The sequence below is a fragment of the Lytechinus variegatus genome, chromosome 3, assembly GCF_018143015.1.
Source record: "Lytechinus variegatus isolate NC3 chromosome 3, Lvar_3.0, whole genome shotgun sequence".
Lineage (NCBI taxonomy): Eukaryota > Metazoa > Echinodermata > Echinoidea > Temnopleuroida > Toxopneustidae > Lytechinus > Lytechinus variegatus.
In genome coordinates this window covers 49398303-49416816 of record NC_054742.1, presented here as the reverse complement: position 1 = coordinate 49416816, position 18514 = coordinate 49398303, and the positions used below count along the sequence as shown (strand labels likewise).

Genomic DNA, 18514 nt, shown 5'->3' with positions numbered 1-18514 from the left:
ACTACAACTACTGCTACTATACTACTACTACTACTACTACTACTACTACCACTTCTACCACTACCACTACTACTACTACTACTACTATTTGAAATGGGGGACAATCTCTCTTTTTTTGCTTGTCAATGGCTGCTGTTGCTGCTACTATTGCTTCTACTGCTGCTGCTGCTGCTGCTGCTACTACTACTGCTGCTGCTGCTGCTGCCATGATGATAATGATTTTTGTCCAATTTTGTTTAAGTTGATTTCAATGAGGCTGATTTGATTGGATTTCCCTATGGATCAAGAATTTATTTAGATAACATTTAAAAATCTGTTTGGTTTCTGTTCATTGTGCATTTTTATAATATTAGTTCACGTTTCCTTGATGCTATTCATTCAAATGCTTATATTTGAATGTCTTTGGAGGTTTTGAATTGTACAGACTGTATAATGTATCTATTTTGATATGCTTTATTATTTGTGTGTCTGTGTTACATCAACGCGTACGCGTAGATGAATGATTTACACCGCCTACCTATGTGCGGTATTATGTTAAAAAATTGTACATAATCCGAAAGTCTATAAATTTATCAAGCTAAATGCAGTAAGATTACGAAATGATTGTATAAATGGATATTTGTTTATTTAACAGTGTTTACTTTTTTTCGACTACAAACATACGCATGGGGCATGCCCATCATTAGATCATATTTCGTAGGGGGGATGGATAAACATTGACTTCGTCGTGGTACGGGCGCGGTACAACACAATCGTATTTTGATCATGATGAATTATACCTGTTGGTCGTTTCATAACGGACTTGCAACTGTTGTGACTTTGACATAATGGCAACTACCATGGCAACATGGCTCAGCAACCAATCGGAACCAAGGTTACCATAATGGCAAAGTTACAACAGTTGCAAGTCATTTAAGAAACTGGCCCCTGGTAAACAAGAAAATACGCTACGATTTTGCCTATTAATTCTATGATCATAAACTGTAATTTTATATTTATTATGCACATAGCGTTTTATATCACATACCATTCGGTGTCAGTTTTGTACGGTATATATTCGCTATTTAAAGCTAGGGTTACACCAAACCGAATTCTCCCGAATAATTTCGGACAGAATCAGAGGCGAATCAGTCTGGAATAGGTCCCGAATAGGAGCACAATTGCCAGGATTTGACTTCTAAGAATTGCCTAGGTGCCTCCTAGAATCCACCCGAATTCCATCCAAATACATCTCGAATGTGGTCCGAATGAAATCTGTCATGGCCACATTCTGCTGCATGGTTTTGAACATTTCAAAACGAGCCAATCCCTTCTACAAAATGTTCCTGAATCTCTCCCGAATTTTCTCGCATTCGGGGAGGGAGAACAGAATACTCCCGAATAATCCCTATTTGATTCGGGGAGCTTTCGAATCACAGGCGAATATGTTCCAAATACACCGAACATGCCGTATCCGGCGAATTTAGGTTTTGGTGTAACCCTAAGGGTACAAGAAGAGTCCAATCTACTTCTGCCAAAGTAAACCTGTATTACTAAAATTAAAAGCCGACCATTCTCTAAAATTAAGAGGTTATCATGGAGTACTAGTATTTTCCCTTACTGTATACTTTCACCTTTTCCAAAATATGTTTAACATGCCCAAACAACAAATAAAATGGGTATTTTTATGCCATGATTAAACCATGGACCTACTAGTAAACATACAAAATGCACTTTACTTCAACCCATTTTGTCTCAAACCCTTCACCCCCTTCTCTCTAGCCCCCCTCACTGTCTTCATCTCTTTCACCCCCCCCCCCCCCCCATCTCTGTCTCTCTCTCCTCTCGCCACTCTTACTTTTTGTCTTTCCATTTTTTCTCCATTGTACATTATATTCCAAAGAATGATAAAATAGATCATATGTGTCATTTGTCAGTGTTCAGTTTTTATATATTTATACACGTCTAAATCTGTTGGTTTACATTGTATGGTGCCGTAAATGGAAAAATGCACATAACATGACAATGATAGCTGAAATATCATATTTATACATGAGAAGTGGTTTATCACAAAAACATCTATACAACTGCAAATATAAATCATGGACATGATAATACTTCTGTTTCGCTAAGGAACCCTTTGCACAAAAGCTTAGCATGAACTATTAGTTTCTCTCATCCTGCACTTGTGCTGTTGATGTTTTGCATGACCACAATATTATTAATGTGATGACTTAACGATTTTTCAAAGGCATCAGATATGTAATTTCCTAGGAAAAGATAATTAATCTCCTGCATATCAATCCAATGATAATCAAGAATAATCATCATTATCTGTTTATAATTGCTTTTTACTATATTCAACTACAATGTAGAATATATTGATGATGTTCGTTCTGAAGTATTGTATTCCATTATCATGATCAAAAGCGATAAAGTATATTCATCCAAACAATTTCGTCCAAAAATGTTTTAAGAAAATAAAATAATCAATAACACCATATTAATATACATATATATGTATATATGAATATATACCACGTCAATTGGCAAGTAAAGTCAATATCTTTGCTTTTGTTATTTTCCTTTGTTTAAAATTGAGCAAAAGAAAAGACAAAGGAAAATAATATAATTTACAGTATGATAAGCAAATACTTTTTTGCCAAATACTTTATGATGTATAATGACAAGGTAGTGTAAGGAAGCATGACCCTATTTCAAAAAAGATCCAAATTGTTAAGAAAATACACTTCAGATTAAAATGTCTTGCAAGTGCCAACTCTGCCAACTATTAACAATAAGAACACTATTATTCACTTTTCTTTCTTTATCAGTTTTAATTTGAAAAGTATCACATTCAGCTTGCAATATTCTAGGTGTTTTTGTACAGAATTTTGTAACTTTTGAACAGCTTTTATCCAACATCCCTGTCTCATACATAAACAACATACTTAGCCTGTCTTAGAGCGTGAAATATTGAGCAAGAAAATCATTACTTACATAAGGTCAAGCCAATCATGCATTCTCAGCTCAAGAGTTCCACACATAACACATCAAATATATATTAAAATAAAAGTATCCAGAGGGGCGTTTCATAAAGCTGTTTGTAAGTTACAAGTGACTTTGTGAATGATTGGTGACCTTTTTGGTGGTAAATGCTATACCCCAGATTTGCATAGGTTTTGATTTAGTTCCTAAGAAATGATCACCGGTGGTTCATTAAGTCGCTTGTAACTTTTTCTCAGCTTTATGAAACACCCACCAGATAGAAATCATTGAAAGTGGAGCTTAGAAATGTGACCTGCAATTCTGCCTCCACCTCACATAAAACCTCAATAAAAAATATATATATATTTCTTTTAAAACTACAAATTTACTACAAATGAGTCAATTCTCCGAAAGTTGAATGTAGCAATCTTACAAATGTTCTTTTCACAAACATTTTAGGTATCATCATTCTCAATAAGCAACAATAAAAGCAAAAGAATACTTTGATCGAAAAAACTTACATATCAGGCATTTAGGTATGTAAACCTATAGATTTGATATCGGACACACACTAATCGTAATTTGCATAATATACTCGATGAATCATATTAAAAAGTGAAGAAGGCCAAAAGAAAAGAAAAAGAAAACCAAAGATAAAAGGCAATCTAAATTCCAAAGAAAGCTAAAATATGTGGATGAAGTAATACTACACATGGTTCTCCTTGCTCATGAGGGAGCTTCTTACTAAACTGATTGTAAACGCAAAGTCAGCTGCATGTAAGCTGCTAGTGTATTCATCTTATTTTCTTCCTATTGAAAACTAACCCTGTACTTTTATTTCTACTGACAAGAAAAAGAATGAATAAGAACAATCACTTTTAAAATAAACATATCACAATGAAGAACATCAAGAGATATCAATATCATAACTGCTTATAGCAGCACAGCTGTCAAATCTACAAAACATTTCACATTTCTGATTGACCATTGAAACTAATAGCAATTACTTTGGGCATCATGTATAGATTCACAATTACTGCTCTTAGATTTGGAATCCTCCTTTATATTTTGTTATAACACAATACATATAAAGGCCTTCACGATAGATACAATTACATACAATCACAAATTTGTTTTCAAAAGTGAATGAATAATGATGAAATTGTGAAATGAATAGATACAGTACTGTAAGTACTTCGAATGACCCTGATGCATATCTGCAATACAAGCAAACTACCATGAGTGTCTTGAAGTTGATCATAAACTTATGCATGCCTTGAAAATTGACCAGATTAAGAGATGCCCCCAAAATAGTTTTGTTCTTCTATGATTGAATAGCCCTCCTTGGCTTGATATATTCCAGTTGTTTTTTGCACAAGACTCTATGAAAAATATTAAATTGAAATATCTCTCAGGAGTGGACTTTCAAAATAATATATAGGTGTGTGAAAGAAGCTCAAGTTTGTTCCTACAATCGTACTTTCATCAATACTATCAGTGAATGTAGATCAATGTACACATATATAATTACTTTTGTCATGATATTTCAATATGATCCATACAACAAATGCCAGCTGTCAAGTGAAGGCTTTACACTCCGTCAAGATACATGTCGAGTTGGACCTGCAATATATGGCAGCAGACATCCTGAGTAGTCGTCACTGATAAAAATGCATTGATAAACGTAGACAGTCTTCTTTCGTGGAAGAGTAATGGCACCAGTGAATTTTTCGGTTCAAAATGTCACTGTCTTCATTCATTTCATCTAAGTCCTTACAACACCATTGGCATGGTGGCCATTAGTAAGTCCATTGCAAACGGCTTTAGCAGAGCTGCTTTTCAGCTGGCTAGCGATATCCGATTTCTGGGGGACAGCAGCACTGAAAGTGGTATTTCCTTCGTGTCTATTCTGGAATTCCTTCATGAAGTTAGCCAACTTTCTTGTCTCCTCAACAGTTGTAGCATTGTACAATGAGGCACGCAGACCACCGACTGTCCTGTAATTTCATAGAAAAGAAAATAAATGGCATAATGAATTAGTGAATGGAAATCACAATCTGTTCTGTGGTCATTTCATTAAATTTATTAGTTTTGAAACCTGTCTTTTGTCTTGTTTCTCTATAGGGAAATAAAACCAAGGCAAAGTAAAATTATTTTAAAAAGAAAACTTAATTATCCTATTTCAGATCTCATTAATAGGCACAAAAATGAAATAAAAAATCACTTCAAGTATGACTTTCAAACATAATTTCCCCTAAGTTGTCCATGGCATGGAATGAATCAATGTTGTGACTTCACAGCACACAATGTATTATGTCATAAGCATAAGTCTGGTCTTGAATAGAACTGTACCCAAACTCAACATATCTCTTCCATGCAGACATTCCCCAAATTAGCTTGTTCTCCTGCAGATGGCAAAAATACACTTGCCGAACAAAAAAAACACTATATGTACCATGATGCCCGTACATTGACAAGTTTCAAAAGTTACAAATTTAGTAAGATGGCTTTAGATGACAAAAAATAATAAAGTGATCATTTATATGTCATTTTGATTGGGATGACAATACTGACCTGTGTCCTTTAAGTGCAGCCATTCCTCGCGATAACGCCTCGGCAACAAAGGCTTTCTCTAGCTCCTCATTGCCGGCAGCACCACCTATTCTGAAAGGAATATTCATCCTGCTACGGGCATCCTTGTCAATTGGGCAGCTGGAATAGCATAAAATACAACAAAATAGAGTTTAGATTCATGGATTGATACTGAATGTCAGCAATTCATGGGCAACATTTTTTTGAGTCAGTATATCGTTACAAAATATAATAAGAAAATCAAGATTAATCAATGTCATATAACATGGACAAAAACACCCTGTGACAAAGGTGACCAATGTTTTAATATTGACAATATATCATGGTATATATTGACACATGCAAGAATCCTATGACGCATATGTACTATCCTCAGAACCCCCCCCCCCCCCCACAAAAAAAGAAAGAAAATATCTCAATTCTCTACAAGGTGCTTCATGTAGAAGTTTTTCTAATATTTGACAAGACCTTATCAATAGCTTCACTAATGTTTAGATTTTTTTCAGTTAAAATCAGTGATTACTTTTTAAAGATAATTGAAAAAATACATATATTTGGCTTGCAATATACCTATTGTATATAGTTTGTATTAAAGCAGCTTTATGTGACAACCCCTTCTTACCTGAAGAATCCATTGGAGTTGTCAATGGTATCAAAGATGAGATTGGACTTAGCAATGCTCCATTCTTCCATCTGATCAACACCGCCATTTTCCTTGATCCAGTCAAAAACAAGACCCATGATGTAAATACTGGAAAAATACAAAGTCAAATGTAAATCAGTTAATTTCATTCTTTGAGAATATGCAGCATGGCTGAAGGGGTAAAATCGACTAATTTTTCACTTGATTTCATAAAATCCAAATAGTTGTTTTCGAGGATGCATGTGGCAGAAAGATAAAATAGTTCGCCATTTCAATTAAATTTCAGCAATTCAAAATATCAAGAATGCTTCTTAATATGGCATACAATGACCAGACGTCATTTAATCCATTCCAAAAGTTCAAATAGAATAAAATCAATTTTGAAAAAGCCAAAGGATCATGTACTGTGATACAAGAGAGAATTTGGACGCAAGACAACACAATAACTGATTCACAGTACAACATTTTTTGACAGGTGCTCACCTATTATTTTTATATATCAAAGTTTAAAATGACATTACAAGCAGAATGGATGGTATATGCATAGGCTCAGAGAAAAAGAGAGATAAAGATTGTTTCTCCATTTTACCTGTAAACTGGTGGTGTATTGTAGGTTGAATTGCTCGCGGCTTGTTGCTTGTAATCAAAGATGATAGGACACTCAGTGAGAGCTTCACCAATCAAATCATCTCGAACAATCACAACCGTTACTCCAGCACAGCCAATGTTCTTCTGAGCACCAGCAAAGATCAGGCCATACTGTAAAATAAACAAGAAAAAAAAATACTCCAGTCTTAGCATACTTTGCATGAAATTACCATACAACACCAAGTAAAAGAAAAGGGCACATGTACATGTATGGAAGCCTTGAGTTGGGTGAAACTTGTCAATTTATCTAGCATTCAGTAATATCTGAAAAATGCACACACAAATTGCAGTGTTAACTATAAGTGAAGGCTTTTTTAAATGTTTCACTTTCACTAAGAAAGTGATAGGAATATGAGAATACTTTAAAAGTATTACTTAGAAAATGATAGACATGGAGAATTTAAGGAATTATATCTGGAGAATAGATCAAAGTGATTCATAATAAGCTTACCTTGGAAACATCAACAGGCCTTGAAAGGAAATTTGAAGACATGTCACAAACCAGTGGGATACCATTCGTCTCTGGCACAAACTGAAATTCAACACCTGGAAAGAATTGGAAATTATGTAAAAGTAAGCTTTCAGTTTTAAGTGTTCTGGATATCATCAAGAAATCTATTGATTTTCTTTTCAATTTAACAGACGTAAGAAATGTTATCTTACGTCTTTATTTACTGCTTTGACTTGACACAGCTATTTTTGTTCAAAAGTTTCAGAACTTTTGAATATTCAATCACAGCCTTGTTGAAAACAGCTTTATAATGACGAATGCAGGCAACTATGTATCACATAAGTTTTAACCATGAATTAACAAACAACTTCCAGTTAATAGTATGGAATAAAAACAAAAACTCCCCGTGTTTGAATCTGGCAAACATAGTAAAAAAAAAGGCACAAATCCGGCACACAGCATATATCAATCTCAAACTCAAGGGATATATGATCAAGAATTTTTTAATTCACTTACCGTTAATAGTTTCATTTGCACAGTAGAATACATATTCAGCCTCTGGATCCATATCCCATGTATCAGGATGTGGGATTGCTGAAAGAACAAATGACAAAAAATGAGACAAATTAAAAACAGTGGACAATACCTTTTTGCATCAGATTCAGGTGATTTAAGGCCAATTTACATGAATGGTGGAAATTGATATGGTCTATCATTTTTATACATTCACTTATAAATATTATTAACATGTAATTTTTTTTCTAAATACATTGTAATAATGATATTACAATGGCTCCAGGGTGTTTAAATCGCCTCATAATAAGAACCAATATGACTGATAGATCTATTTAAGAAAAAAGGTGAAAATAATTATTGTCTAGTTCAGAGACTGATCAATTATTTACCAGAGGGCACCTTAATAAAAAAAGAAAAAAAAAAATAAGAAAACCACCCCCCCCCCCTCCCACAAAAAAAGGGATTACAAAAGTAGAAAAAGAAAATTGACAAGGGAAAAAAATCCAATAGTGCCAATGCAGTCTACAAGGTTTTATTGACAAAGTGGCTGAACTCCAAGACTATCTGTTTCAAAGGAAAACTCCATCACACAGTAAATGGGAATCACCCACTGTTTAGTAACATGCACACCATTCATGGCCGTTTTATTCCTAATATGGAGCAATGCACATGAACAATAGCACTGCCCAGATACAACCCACTCATTAGTCTACACAAATTGTCATGTGCACATGTGCGTATTATTCACGTGTGCAAGGGTTTTTTTTATTGATGGATCAATGGAAACTTTGTAATTTAAAAGTAGAATCAATCAAGGTGGTTTAGGCCTATGGTATATTTTTCAATCCCTTGCAAACATCATGGTCATAGATCTACTCTACTGTATTGGATATTCCACTCAATTCCCTGTGTTGACACAAGTCAGGTTGAGTGTGAGGTCACAATGCCTTTTTTATCTCCCTACATATATAACTAAATAAACATGGTAATTATATTTGGTTTGAAGAACGTTTATCACCATTAAAAGTGTTAAAAGGCAAGGGCAAGGACCTCATCTAAGAAGAACAGTGCAATACATGAATCTACATATGTGAAAAAATTTACATAAAATAAAGGTAAATAATACAATTATTAATATTTGATCATTATTCTATATGCAGGAATAAGTGCATTTCATGAAAAAGGGTCCTTAAAATTCCTTTTCCCAACTCGTAAGGAGTTGCATGTTTAGTGCATGCAGCTATATGCAACCTGGCACACAATCTGTCAAGTTTAAACAATCAAATTTCCTGGTTAAATTGATTTTCATCTAATCCATTGGCAGCTGGCTTATTGAAGTGGTAAAGAGGATTGACCATCTTATTGTAAAGGCATTGATAAATGGGATAAGAAGGAATAACAGTTTGCTAAAGGATTTCAAAATATCAATGGCTAACCTTTGTGAATTAATGACCAGAACCAGAATATATCTAAAGCTCAACATGACAATAGATTTTGGCCATGTAGATGAAAGAGTTGCCATTTTACACTAACAAATAAAAATCCATGTTATTGATTAGTTGGAAATCAAGTATTTGATTAATAAAAAGCAACAAGTTTTGCTCTTATATCTGCGATGAACCATGTGAGCATGATGGCTCAGAATTCTAGGACTCTTCCCACACATGTACTTTTAAGATACCAGCCGGGTTTATTTGACTTTTAAAATTAATTCTTTAGTTTTTTGTAATCCAGTCATCGACAGGTGATGCTTCCCTATGACCCTATCTATTCTTCATGTAAAAAAAAGTGAAGATTTTCGGCAATCTAGCACTGTCTGCCAAACATTGATAATTTTTAGGGGCAGACTCGTTTGACACAAGTGACAGGGCCTTGAGCCCAACTGTAAAAGAATTATCTCGCTTTCTAGATTTACTTTAGGCTTATCAAAATCCGAAGTGCGATAAAGAAAAAAAAAGAGAATGGAGAAGAACTAGGTCAATCAACCACGAAAAATATGACATCTGCGCTATCACTATTAATCTCCTTATACAACCCATGAATTACGTAATTTGTTTGCTAGGCATCGAAAGACTGATAGCCGACTTACAGGTATATTTGGCTGGTTTGGGGAACACCTCCCTGGTAGTTCCGTACTTGAGCCCTTCCTTGGCTGCCTTGACAGACCACATGCCTGTTGGGATGTAATCGGCCTTCTTCCTCTTCAGAAGGTTGAGGGGTACGGCGCTGAACTGGCCAGTGCCACCGCCCTGCAGGAAGAGGATCTTGTAGTTGTCAGGAACTTTCCTGTCAGGGGGAAATAATAAATCACATGAAAAACATGCTAATAAAATGTGGAAGTCTAATCAACACTTACATATGGATGCCGCTATTTCCCTCCTACTTTTAGGAGGTTTATCTTCTTTTCTTCCAACTTTGGACCCCACATCTCTCTTCCCATTCCCATTCATCTTTCAACATAAGCATAATATCAGACATGTTTAATTTGGAATAGTTGAGATTGCCTCATAAATACAATTCCTGAAATATTTTGTTTAAACCTATTGTCCCTCAAAATGAAAAAAAAATACAAACGGTAGAAGAAATCATAAATGCACAGCGGATATCACCAAACACAACTTTATACATACATGTCAAACTCATATAATAACAGAACATCACAAGATACCTTTGAAGGATTATACCAATAAGTACAATGTAAAACAAATCCAGGGGGGGGGTTATGTGCAACGCATCCAGTCTATTGTGAATTGTCAAGGAATTAAAAGAATTAGACAAATGAATTCCACTTACAAGAGCTCTCTGAGAGATTGCTGGGCATTGGTTAAGATGGCTGTAAATTCAGCTGACCTGTGACTCATTTCTGCAAGGATAAAGGAAATTTGTTAAATTAATTCAAGAATTCAACATCTACTTTAAACAAAGAATTAAATAGTAAACACATAAACTCTATAAAGCATACACCTTCAGTTAAAAGAATAATCGATTAGCAGTACATTTGTATTAACTAGTAATTATACAAGCTAATGAACATGGCAATATCTACATGAACGATCACAGCTTACTAGGCTCATATGTTTTAACATTGAGTCTTTGAGGCTATTGAACATCATAAGTATACAACTGATAATAATGCATTAACCCACTCCACATAACATGTTTATCTCTCAATCAATCACATGATATTGCCCAAACTTTCAAATAATGGGATCCTATTTGATTGATGAAGAGATATTTCAATTATGTTTCAATAATTCAATTTCATTTTTATTGATTTTTATTTCACAATGCCAAATTTTTAATCATCATATGTCTTCCTGAAACCTTCAAGAATGAAATGTGGATAATTCACCAAACTTTAAATTTCAAACTCACCCATGACTCCATATCCCAGACCTTGGTAGTTCATAAGCTCTTTCTGTGCTTTCATCAATACCTGGAGATTGCAAAAAAAAACACAACAATATAATAAATGGAGCAAACTTTTTTATTTTCATATTCATTTGGATCACTCCACATCATTATCATTTTTCATCACAATGTATTGCACCCATAATAAACATTCTAGTCTAGTATACTAGTAGCTGTAATCAATTTCAACTGAATAAGATTGTGCTTTGTAGAACAGTAGAAGACACTTATTAGCAAGGAAGTGCATACTTTTTGCATGCACACTTCAATATCAAACCACAATATCACTTTCTAGAATATAAGGTAAATAAGTGAACTTGGGTAAACAAGGAACAAAGTTGATAACAGGATATATATACAATGTTTGCCTCGATAATATGGAACATTCTTATCTTATCTCTTGTTTGATGATCATATATAACAAGGAGTGTGAGTACTAGGGGTTATGAACTCTTGAACACACAATTGTAATTGGGGTTATGAACTTAAGAATACATTGTCAGTGTCTGTAAGGTTAGATAACTATCATTTGAATTAGAAATGAAGAGGTTATGTAAGTTGTAAATGTAGGCCTTCATTATTGGCTGACTCATCTTGTAGTTCTAAGGTGAAGACACTGATATACACCTAGGCCTATATGTTATGGAAAAAATATAGGGATCATGGGAGGAGGGGCATTTTTCTGCTTCAAGTCATACATTCATCTATTTCCAGAAAACATTTCCTACACCGCCACTCCAGGGAACAGAAAATCATTTAATTTTATCAAATTTTAATAAAGACACAAATAAAGCTGAGGGTGAACTATTCCCTATATTTCTCTTCAACCATTATTTTCTGCCACCAACTGAAAATTAAACAAAAATTTCTTTAAAAAGAGAGCTGCATAATTAACATGCCGACTTTGGAAGGAGGGTAGTACCGTAACATTCTAATCAATTCGAACACAATTAAAAAAAACACCAAAAAAAAACAGAATGTAAATATGATAATCATGCAAGCAAAATGAAATTCTACTCTGATAAAAATTTATACTTTAACTACAAAAAAAGAATATATTCCTATCAATTTAATTTCTTCTGCTGTACCGGTAGTATATGAGTATAGGCTAATTAATCTGTGGCAAGTGAAGTCTCAATCACCAGTTGAAAATAGATAGAGGCCCTTCCATTCAATGTACAAATTACCTGGATAATTTTCATAATTACACAAATCCAACATAAAATATAAAAGGTTCACTCTTACTTCTGCCCCCCCCCCCCATAAATCCGAAGTACACAATCAGGCTTGAGGTACTGGCAGCACTTTATTTTTTTGGGGGGGTGGGGTGGAAAGAATCCTACACCCCTGGATAAGACAGCTGACAGCCAGCTGGTCCCCTGGAAAATTAAAGAGCTCAGCCCAGCTCAGCTCAGCCTTTGAGTAGCTTTCCACGGCTGTGACTTTGAGAACTACAAGGGCAGTCTACATCAACAACCCATGGTATGTCATTTGTCTACTCATGGTAGTCTACTACATGCTGCACGAACTACCTTACTAGAATACTACATGTATAACCGTAGCATTGGATTGGCTTTAGAACCTGAAAATTTGCAGGGAAAGCAGCAGCTTTAGTAAGGATATATTTCTTAACCAAATATCCATTGAAAATCAATACCTACTACTTAAAATTAATTCTAGTTTGGCATAACCAAATAACAGAATACAAAACATGGTCTGGAAAAATAGACTAGTTTACCATGTGTCTCGCGATCCCAGTCCTCTCATTGATTTTTTGAAAGCCACGCCCCCTTAATTGTAGTCTAAACTTCCAGACCCTTGTCAAACATGTCTGATCAACAGGGCATGGGCTGGTTTTATGGAATTTTGTTGTTTACTGTATTTGACCTTGGCCTGATCCTATGAAGGACTGAAAAATATGTTTACAGTGTGATTTTTCTTCCATTGGCAAGAAATTGAAGCGGGTATACATATTCTACTAGTCCAACTTTTTTTCCACATATTACTCACTCAACCCCCTCTTTAAAGCTCTATTACAGAGCCCTCCAATTTATTTTCTTTAATAAGGATACATTTTCAATGTTTTCCCCTTATAAATGTCCATACTGATTATAAATGCTTTACTTTGCTTGGAAATTCATTAAAGGTCCGGACCTACTTCATTTCACAATAATAAGTCTACATGGTCATCCCTATAGACCTTAATGAAATTTGTAAGAATTTATAGTACCATACAGTAATGGTTCAACACAGAGTCTTCTCCCCGGCATCACCCCATTCCAAGAGTCTGAGTAGTCAAGAGTTCGAGACTACTACCACTAAACAGCTGATTGGAGCAAAGCACAATTACGGTATACAACACATGAAAGCATGCAACGCTTAGCCTGCATCGCATGAGGGAAAAACCCATGAAATGTTGAAATGTTCTGGCTGCTTGGATTTTAGACTACTGGCACTGAACAGCTGATGAGCAAAGCACAATTACAGAACAGATGAAGGCAGCGCATGCAATGCTAAGCCTACATCGCATGAGGGAAAAACCCATGAAAACTACAGATGATGAAATGTTACCACTGCATTAACAGATTATCACTAAACAGCTGATTGGAGCAAAGCACATATATTTTGCACATGAGAAATAATAGGGCAAGGCCGCCCTTAACAATAAGCATGAGGGAAAAAACCATAATACCCATCTTTATAACTAGCTGAATCTCTGCAAGCATAAAACTGCAACTAGAATAATAAAATACAATCCAAAGACTGATATCAGGTCTTCGAAATATCCACCTCTGATTTTCTTTTGTAAAAGTAAAACTATCTCTCTGACTTTTTTTTGCAAAACCATCTCTAAAAACAATCTCTATGATATTTTTTGTTTGAAAAACTATCTCTACTTCCTGTTTTCTTTCTTGTTTAATGTAGTCTATCTTCACCTTTTATAATGATATGTTAGTGATTTACTTCTCTTTTAACTCTGAACAGCTCGATTTTTCAATGCATTACAAATGAAAAGGCCTAGGTTTTTTTTTTCATTGTCCTGCCCATTTTTTTTTTGCACAAATGATTTTGTTTGTTCCTTTGTTTCTTTAGCTTTGCTTGTCAATTCTCTTCTTTTTTTACAGCAACATTACGATTTGTGTGTATGATTTAGATGCTAATCATATAAATTGTGGTATGTTATTATGATGCATGATCAGATCTGAATAATTGCTATTTTATGCAGTGACAGCTGACATGGCCAAGAGTAAGACACTTCTAAAAATACCTCAGATCTACTATAGAGAATAATTCACACCTAACCTGCAGATAACTACCTTTTTAATATCATCAGAACAAAGGTGTATGATGCTAGTATGAGCTAACAAAATTAATAAACTTCTGCAAAAACAATTGACATGAATTGAGAAGTTAGGCCGAGTAGAGCCTAGGACTTCTTCAAAGTTCAACATGATCAGGCTTTTGTCATAACTCATGTGCAATAAATTTTAATTGCGCTCTCAATTTCAATCAACAATAAATTGCATTGAATTAAATTAGATAATAATACTAATACATACGTAGAATACATAGAATATATCTTAAAGTCCAAACATGCCAAATAAGTTTCAATTTGGCCATGTTGGCCTGGGTGTCTATCTCATGACAAGCCCGTGTCTGTAACACCATTTATCTACTCTTTCTTAGGTTACTTTATTTATTATAGTCTGAGCATGAGCCCTTTATTAGGCCTAGGCACAATAGGCATTGTCCATGACCATTCCATCACGTTCGAACAGTCTGACATTTTAAAATAGTCCTGATACTTGATAGTCATATTAATTAGTGAAACAATGCTGACCATGAATGATGTACGGCCACTGTCTGATCTAAATTCTGATGAGTGGGTATCCGTGCCGGGGATAGAAATTAATAGATGGCATGCCAAATAGATTTTGAATTCTTACCTGATCGGGCAGTTTAGCTGGTCCAGCAGCGAAATTACACACTCTACTCATGATGATTCTGATTTACTTGATAACTTAAAATCAAAAGATAACTTGATAAGTTGATATGTCCTCGTTGGCTTTTCTTGGAGTTGTGACGAGATGGGCTCACTGACACACACCTTTTCATAGGACGAGTGTCTCGATCAGCTGTTTGATTACACAATGAACAGGTCCGTTTTTAAGCCGCGCCAACTTGAAGGCGCGCCAGACTCAAGATTCAATTCGCCCCGACCTCGCCGCTCGCAGCCCAGTACTTTTCCTAGCAAATCGAGAGATTGTTCGCCGCCTCGACGGCTCTTCATTGGCCGAGCAACCAGCTGTATTCGAGAACTCATCCATGCAAATCAGCCATGTGCCTTGTGTTCACGCGCAAATCTCATGATAGTGGTCCGAAGAAATATCATTAGTCTTTGATTCCAGACCAAGAGTAGATGAGTAAATTATTGTTTGCCTATTTGGAGATCTCAGCTCACTGCTGAGACTCGAGGTGTAACGTTAGAATATGCTTACAAGTGAATATAACTCCCAACTCGTTGATGTATGTAATACAGCATCCATGGACCCATTGGCCTGTATGGGCAGAAATAAAATGTAAAATCTTCAATATCCGAAATCACGGATATATATATATTTATTCAAGTTTCTGAAGTAATATATTTTCCTTCTATTGATATCTGATATGACAAATAATAATAATCAGAGTTTGTTTCACAGAGACTTTGTGATACATATATCTATATATAGTTTGAATAGGAAAGAGATATATCAAACAAGCTTATATGCCTTAAAGGAGAAATTCACCCTAACAAAAAGAACAAGTTTGTTGTAAAAAAAACTTTAGCGAAGAATTGTTAAAAAATATTGCTGAAGGTTTGAAAAAATCCATCAAAGAATAAAAAAAAGTTATATATATTTGATTTAAGCTTTTTCCTCTTATATTCTGAGATTGCCCTGGATAAGCGTCTTTGGCTTTTTGGCAAATTCCTCCATATTCAGATTTCCGATGTTCTGCTTCTTTGGTTGCTTTTTGTATTTTTTGTAGCTTTTGGTACACCGTGAGTAAAAACGTTGTTTAATTTAACGCTGTTTAATATATGAACCTTACAGTATTTGTTTAACCTTGTAAACAATCATGTTTAATTTATTGAAGTTTAGATATTGAAAATTAAACTTTGTTGCTTAAGATTTAAACACTTGTTTAAACTGTTTAAACAATTACTGTAAGGTTATTATAGTAACAGCGTTGTATAATTTTTTTTACTGCGTACTGGTATTTGTTTGTATTGTGTCATTTTTAATTATTTTTTTTTTGTATTTTTATCATGGAACAATTTGAATTTGAAGAAATAAATGAATTGAATGGAATTTGTGACGTCATATGCGAGCAGCTTTCCCGGCAAAGTGTATGATAAAAACCAATGAAATTTTGTCATTTTCTCATTATTGTTTGAATACAATATTTCATTTTTTTTACAGGCGTATTTGACAATAGGGATTAACTTGACTTAACCAAACAATGCTAATCCCACAGGTTCGGGGAGGAGGAATTCATCCGTTGTTTCACTTGACAATGAGGATAAAATTAATAGAATTTTTATATTGCATAAAATACCGCGAGTGATGTCACCAGTCTCCTCATTGCAGAATGTATACACTGCTTTGTGAAATAAAGCAAAACTTTGAAATTTCATAACTTTCTTATTTTACAACCGATTTTGATGAATTTTTCAGTGCTATGCTTGTTGGATTTTCCCTTTTTATCAATAACCTTTTTTTTCGGGGTGAACTTGTTCTTTAATAGACAAATCATTTTAGACCCGTTCCTAAAAAAAATAAAAATGAATGACTCATCACGAACCATGATGCATTTTGTATTACATGACATAATATTGATACTGACTTAATATGACATAATTATTTCACATGAACATAATAAAAAAATATAACATCAGAAGAAATAACATTGTATAAAAAATAAAACATGGCAGCATTCATTTAATTAAATAATACAGCAATTTGTAATCAAAGACAATTTAATGGTGAAATATGAGGGAACCTGCATTAAAAAAAGCAAAGCTTGTTAGGTCTACAGGACCCCCCACAATAATAATAATAAATCGGAGTCTTAATTTGTAGGAGAGAACGATAAAATGAAACTAATACATAATGCCAATGTATTACAGGTGTCGGCATTTAGAGTGTACATTTAAAAAAAATGAGAGACCAAACGTATACTCAGCCAGCGCGCATTAATTTGTATAAAGTTACTATGTATAACCGGATACAGGAAAATTATCAGAATTAATCAACGTCAATTTCAATTTGTTTGAAAATATTTATAGAGCTAATATGTACCACTTCATTTGGAAGACTGTTCTAAAACCTGGGTCCTTCAAAAGCCGCGAAGAGTACGAGTATATGGAAGGTAATAAGCAGCACTGGTGATAAGAGTCAATTTGCCGGATGATGGGATACGTGTGGACTAATTCCTTATGGAATTATAGGCGTAAATATATCAGGCAATTCATCTTTTGAAAGCTGAAGCATGAATATTCTCACATGAAATGAATATAAAATCAAACATCATAAGTATTTTTTTTAAAAATAACGGATTTGTGTGGGAATAATACCCAAATTGATTGATCAACCTACAATTGCTCGGGTTTTTTTATTTTTTTTTTATTGTGAATAGTTTGTTTTATTGCAGTTTCCCCAGGCCGGTATGATGCAACAATGTGTGAAATATAATTTTTTCAAAACTATGTTATCAGGAAAAATATTTTAGTTTACTTAGAATGCCAGTGTTTCGAGAGGATATTTTACATATATAATCAATTTGACATTTCAATGATAATGCATGATCAATGTAGAGTCCGACAAAATTTGGTAGAATCATTTTGTTGCAATTTGAAGGATTGAATTTGGGTTACGGCGTGACCGTCAAAAAAAAGGTTAGAGTCATCTGCCTATGAAATAAATGACAGGTCATTAGATGAATTATTGAAATCATTGATATACAGAATTAAAAGAAGAGGCCCCCAATTAAAGTAACCCTCGTGGTACCGCAAGAAATAGTGTTCATGTCTGATGAGTGACCTTCTACAACAACCGCGTAGCCAGGATTTAACTTTGGAGGGGGGAGGTACGTGTACGCAAAGCGCGAAGCTTTTGATATCTCATCAAATCTTAATCAAAAGAAGACGTCTCTAATACCCTTTATCAATTCGAATTCAATTGACTTGCTGTAATTGAAAACAAAACCTGTTTTCAAAAGAAGAGGTGAGTGCCCCCAAAATG

The 18514-nt window shown here is 34.4% G+C and overlaps 1 protein-coding gene across 1 annotated transcript; it reads right to left on the bottom strand.

Moving 5' to 3' along the window:
• Positions 1–1905: 1905 nt before the first annotated feature.
• Positions 1906–15492, bottom strand: LOC121411241 (phosphoserine aminotransferase-like). Its single transcript, XM_041603850.1, has 10 exons — positions 15176–15492; positions 11193–11253; positions 10611–10680; positions 9907–10103; positions 7818–7895; positions 7302–7396; positions 6792–6961; positions 6182–6310; positions 5542–5679; positions 1906–4964 (listed from the first exon to the last, which is right to left on the bottom strand). The coding sequence occupies exons 1-10, from the start codon at positions 15224–15226 to the stop codon at positions 4733–4735; spliced, it is 1221 nt and encodes a 406-aa protein (XP_041459784.1). The 5' UTR covers positions 15227–15492; the 3' UTR covers positions 1906–4732.
• Between the last annotated feature and the right edge of the window lie 3022 nt (positions 15493–18514).